Here is a 5748-nt window from a genome sequence, read left to right on the forward strand (position 1 = left end):
TTATGACACTCTCTCTGAAGCCAGGCTGCCTTTGCAAGCTGCTGATGTCACAAAGGTGTCAACTGGCAACCAACGTGACTCGTAGATGTTCCCATTTGCAAGCAGCTCTTCTTTACTTTCAAGCACAAAGAGGGTGAGCTCTCTCTCTAAGCAGCCAAGTAGGCAATCTGCCAGGGAGCTGCATCAGTGAGGGATACAGAGAGCTTCCAAACAGCCTCACAGCTCAACTCCTCTTCGGTCTTACTGGAATGAGAAAACTGCTTGCACAGGGCCGATTCTTTGTAGCTCTGCAGGGCCTCTGCCCCAGCATTCTCTGAAGGGCTGAAGCAGTGTGGAGGAGCTATAGTAGATAAGGTGCCTTGTCATGTCCCCTCCTAACGGCCCCAAATCCCTGTGGCTGGTGCTTCTTTTTGGAATGGGAGTGAAGGCAAAGAGCCTGAACTGTCCAGCAAAGTGTACCTGTGAATACCTGGAAGTGAACTGCACAGGGCAGCAGCTGCAAGATTTCCCCATGACCATTCCACTGGACACAAGGCAGCTGATTCTGGCTACCAACAACATCTCCTACCTGCCATCGGTGGAGCTGAACTTCCTAAGTGACTTGGTCTATCTGGACTGCAGGGAGAATGCCATTAGTGAAGATCTGGATTTTGCCTTTATCAGTCTCAACAAGCTCATCTACCTAGACCTCAGCTTCAACAACCTCACCCGGGTCACCTTCACCACTTTCTCACAGCTCAGTAGCCTGGTGGTGTTGAAGATCTCGAACAACCCAAATCTGGTGGAGATTGAGAAGGATTCCTTTGCCAACAACACCTGGCTGAGGCACCTGGATGTGAGCCGGACTGGCTTGACATTCCTGGATACTAGCATTGTCAAGGATCTGCCCAATCTGAAGTCCCTGGGTCTAAGTGAAAACCTCTGGAACTGTAACTGCTCCTTCTTGGACTTCACCCTCTGGATGAAAGAGAGTGGCGTTCGCTTCCCAGGTGAGGACTTTGTGTGCCAGCCCAGGCACCCCAAGATTTGGCTGGAACTAAGCAGATGGTTCTGCTTTCTGTATCAGAATGTCACTGTTACTCTTTCACATTATGGGCCAGATTCGCAGTTGGTGTAAAGTAGCACAGGTCCATTGAAGTCAACTGAACTGTGCCAATTTACCTTAGCCATGGATTGGGCCCTCTGACCATAACAATACACACACCATCAAATCCATACAAGGGCACCCATTAATGCCTAGCTCATAGACTCATAGACTTTAAGGCCAGAAGGGACCATCATGATCATCTAGTCAGATGTCCTACACATCGCAGGCCACAGAACTTCACCCACCCATTCCTGTAATAGACCCCTAACTTCTGGCTGAGTTACTGAAGTCCTCAATTCATGATTGAAAGACTTCAAGTTACAGAGAATCCACTATTTACCCTAGTTTAAACCAACAAGTGACCCGTGCCCCATGCTGCAGAGGAAGGCAAAAAAAACCCCAGGGTCTCTCCAATCTGACTCGGGGGGAAATTCCTTCCTGACCCCAAATATGGCAATCAGTTAGACCCTGAGCACATGGTCAAGAGCCACTAACCAGACAGCTGGGAAAGAATTCTTTGTAGTAGCTCAGAGCCATCCCCATCTAGTGTCCCGTCTCTGGCCGGTGGGGATATTTGCTACTAGCAGTCACAGATGGGCCATGCCATTGTAGGCAGTTTCATCATACCATGTGCTCCATAAACTTATCAAGCTCAGTCTTTAAGCCAGGTAGGTTTTTTGCCCCCGCTGCTCCCCTTAGAAGACTGTTCCAGAACTTCACTCCTCTGATGGTTAGAACCTTCATTTAATTTAAAGCCTAAACTTGTTGATGGTCAGTTTATATCCTTTTGTTATTCTGTCCACATTAACCCTTAATTTAAATAACTCCTCTCCCCTCTGGTATTTATCCATCTATGTATTTATAGAGAGCGATTATATCTCCCCTCAGCTGCATACAAACAATGCGCGTGCACACGCACACACACACAAGCAACCACAAAATACTAAACTAACAATCAAGAACCATCTTTAAGTGATAAGAAACAAGGAGATTGCTAGACCTTTAAAATTCCTGCTCTCGCCTCAGCTGGTGCCACTGTAGTCTGTGATCAGTTCAAAGTGCCATGTGTCTGTCCTGCTGTATTACCCACAGGCAGCTCTGAGGCAAGCTCTGGATGGGGAAAGCCGCTCCTCTGAACTTCCGGATGTTTCTGGAGTTCCATTCTGTAGTGTAGTTTTTTGCTAGTGGTGTTAAATTTCTGCGTTTCTAATGGTAGATTCAAAAAACCCCTCTTAAGTGAAAATGCAAGAGGTACCATTATTCCAGTCCTGGGGCCTCACACACCATTCCCAGCCCACCTCGATTCTGACCTCTAGTACGCTGCTTTTCCTACCCAGGGCTCCCCATAGTTCTGCCAATGCATCCCCACCCTAACCTGTAAATCATCCTGATGTTCCATTTCTGGGTGTCTCTCCTTGAACATAAAAAGAAAAGGAGTACTTGTGGCACCTTAGAGACTAACCAATTTATTTGAGCATAAGCTTTCGTGAGCTACAGCTCACTTCATCGGATGCATACTGTGGAAAGTTTAGAAGATCTTTTTATATACACACAAAGCATGAAAAAATACCTCCTCCCACCCCACTCTCCTGCTGGTAATAGCGTATCTAAAGTGATCACTCTCCTTACAATGTGTATGATAATCAAGTTGGGCCATTTCCAGCACAAATCCAGGTTTTCTCAACCCCCCCCCACACACACACAAACTCACTCTCCTGCTTATCTATAACCAGCAGGACAGTGAGTTTGGGGGGGGGGGTGAGAAAACCTGGATTTGTGTTGGAAATGGCCCACCTTGATTATCATACACATTGTAAGAAGAGTGATCACTTTAGATACGCTATTACCAGCAGGAGAGTGGGGTGGGAGGAGGTATTTTTTCATGCTTTGTGTGTATATAATAAGATCTTCTAAACTTTCCACAGTATGCATCCGATGAAGTGAGCTGTAGCTCACGAAAGCTTATGCTCAAATAAATTGGTTAGTCTCTAAGGTGCCACAAGTACTCCTTTTCTTTTTGCGAATACAGACTAACACAGCTGTTACTCTGAAACCTCTCCTTGAACATAGACAGTCATTTGGGCCAACTATATGGCAATTTTGTTCTGTGCACCACAGGTGAAAATTTCATTGAGGCCAGGACTTCACTCTACTTTCATAGCCTGCCTATATTTTTGTTACATAAGCAGTACAGGCAATTACCTTTTTCCTAAGAGTAAGAGCTGTTCTGCTGGAGCAGTGGTAAACCACTTCTCTAATCACACTGACTATCACAGCACTTTTATCTCAGTCGTTTTTGCCCTGAATGCTGATACATTTTGTACAGCACTCAGTATTAAGGGCGTGATACAGAGCCCATACTGAACTCAGTGGGAGTCCTTTTATTAACTGCAGCAGGCTTTGGATCAGGCCCTACATTGAGGGGGATTGACCGAGTGTAAAATAGGACAAGTGTGATCATACTCAGGAAAAAGAAAAGGAGGACTTGTGGCACCTTAGAGACTAACAAATTTATTTGAGCATCAGTTTTCGTGAGCTACAGCTCACTTCATCGGATGCTATAGCTCACGAAAGCTTATGCTCAAATAAATTTGTTAGTCTCTAAGGTGCCACAAGTCCTCCTTTTCTTTTTGCAGATACAAACTAACATGGCTGCTACTCTGAAACGTACTCAGGAAAGTATCTCTTGTGCATTAGCTATTGTGGGGCTCCCATACGTTCTCTCTCATTCTCAAGGATGCCAGAGCAAATTGACTCAATTTACAACATGAAGTCCTGGATCAGGAAAGCACATGAGCATCTGCTCAAATCCCTTTGACTCCAGTGATACTTAAGCACACTCTTAAGTGCTGTTCTGAATAGTGATGCTTTCCTAAATTGGGACCTGAAAAATGATTTTTTTCTTAAGTCACCTGAAATGCCTAAATCCAGCTGTTTTTTTTTTTCTACCTCAGATTATGTAACTGGATTGTAGCTGTTGCTTATGCACAGGGTAGAAGAGTCTCCATTTCACTTTCCCAGAGTCGTTTTGGTCCCAAGAGTAAAACATGTTTGAAATGTATGCTGGCTTTTCCCAACTCCAAATGTACACAAGTCCCAGTCTTTAAAGAATTACACACAGCACAATGCTGAGAGGGGATTCTGACAATGGTAATTGTTTAAGGATCGGCTGAGCAAGACCCTCTGTAAAAACAAAGAAAGGAAGATTGGAGGCTGGTGTTATTCAGTGCAGAGTTAAGGTTATTTGAGTACCTGCTTTGGGGCAGGAAGCTCTTTTGTTTGCCTGTAAGTGCTACACATGCCTATGGAGCTGTGTAAAGAACTAATCATAGTAATAACACTGTAGATAGGAGAAAGTGCGCCGGAAACTTATACAGGAATGTAAGAAACCATGTGTATTATTACAGGCACCAAAACAAAAGAGGGTTACAGCAGATGACTGGGTGCACCAGTCTTGAAGCCCCATGCAACAGCTGTGGGAAACTGGGGGCTTTGGTTATTTGTGTTTAATAATAAGTGTGTTTTTCTTGCACGAGGTCAATCTCCATATTCACATCACAGATTTCATGTGCATGTTGGAGACATTCACATGGTGGGGCAGAGGGAGAAGGAGCAGCTTCTGTTAGGACTGAGGGGGAGAAGAGGGATTTTCCCTATCAGCATCACAGCTGCTAATCATGGGTACCAGAGAGGGATGAATAAACAGTTGACAGAAAGGGCAGAAGGCCTATGTGTCAGCTCTCATTCTCTTCCCTGTCAGGCTTTGCTACCTTCCAGCAACACTTTGTGTGTGAAACAGGCAGGAGGTTTTATGTTTCCCTGGGACTAGGGTGAGAACTGCAGTTAAACTTTAATGCTGCAGGTAAACATATCCAGGCAGAGTGCCTTTGACCAAGAGCACCTCTCTTTCCAGCTGGGAGGGAAATAAGAAGCTCCCTACTCATGTGAGCCACTGCCATAGATACAGATGAGATGGGACAGATAAGATGCATGTTCTATGCATCTAAACCCATCCCACCAGCGAAGGGGGACTCGAGGGAAGCTGCCGCTGATGGGCAATTCAGGCAGCCCAACTGTACTGCAAAACAATGCCCTAGCCAGGCCTGTTAAAAGCTTCTGATGCCTCATAAGGAAACAGAGCACCAACGTTTTATGCAGAGCTGTGTTTGGATCCACATGCAGAACTGAAGTTGCCCCAAGTTTGGGGGTGTTCAGGCTCATCCTGAATGTTATTCAGATACAGAGATAAAACCACACTGATTTTACCCTCCCCAGCATCCTTTATTACTAGGGACATTTGCGTGAAGATAAGTTATTTTTCTACGTTGCCTCCAGACTCCTATTTACTGTTGCTAAAGGCACACACAAGAGAGGATTTCTTCTGTGTTTCCCCTACAGATCCTGAGAACATCACCTGCTACAGCCCAGCAGCTCTACATGGCTGGTCAATGCCTGAGGTGGAGTCGAAGCTCCACTACACCTGTCTTCTCCATTTATACGATACGGACTATGCCTTCCTGGGTCTGATTGGCTTCTGTATATTCTCTGCAGGCACTGTGGCAGCCTGGTTGGCTGGGATGTGTGTAGTGCTATACGAATTCCACACAACAAAGGGGGGGAATGATGACGACGAAGATGAAGACGAAGAAGCAACTATCTAG

The 5748-nt window shown here is 45.5% G+C and overlaps 1 protein-coding gene across 1 annotated transcript; it reads left to right on the top strand.

The window, feature by feature from the left end:
• The first annotated feature begins 364 nt into the window (after positions 1 to 364).
• Positions 365 to 5748, top strand: LRRC52 (leucine rich repeat containing 52). Its single transcript, XM_074962018.1, has 2 exons — positions 365 to 989; positions 5486 to 5748. The coding sequence occupies exons 1-2, from the start codon at positions 365 to 367 to the stop codon at positions 5746 to 5748; spliced, it is 888 nt and encodes a 295-aa protein (XP_074818119.1).

Source organism: Natator depressus, chromosome 8 (assembly GCF_965152275.1).
Source record: "Natator depressus isolate rNatDep1 chromosome 8, rNatDep2.hap1, whole genome shotgun sequence".
Classification (NCBI taxonomy): domain Eukaryota; kingdom Metazoa; phylum Chordata; order Testudines; family Cheloniidae; genus Natator; species Natator depressus.

What these genes read in the sequence shown, in the direction of transcription:
- LRRC52 (XM_074962018.1), top strand. Translation starts at nt 365, where the DNA reads ATGTCCCCTCCTAACGGCCCCAAATCCCTGTGGCTGGTGCTTCTTTTT. An exon ending in GAGTGGCGTTCGCTTCCCAG is followed by an intron (nt 990 to 5,485) that starts GTGAGGACTTTG and finishes TTTCCCCTACAG; the next exon opens with ATCCTGAGAACATCACCTGC.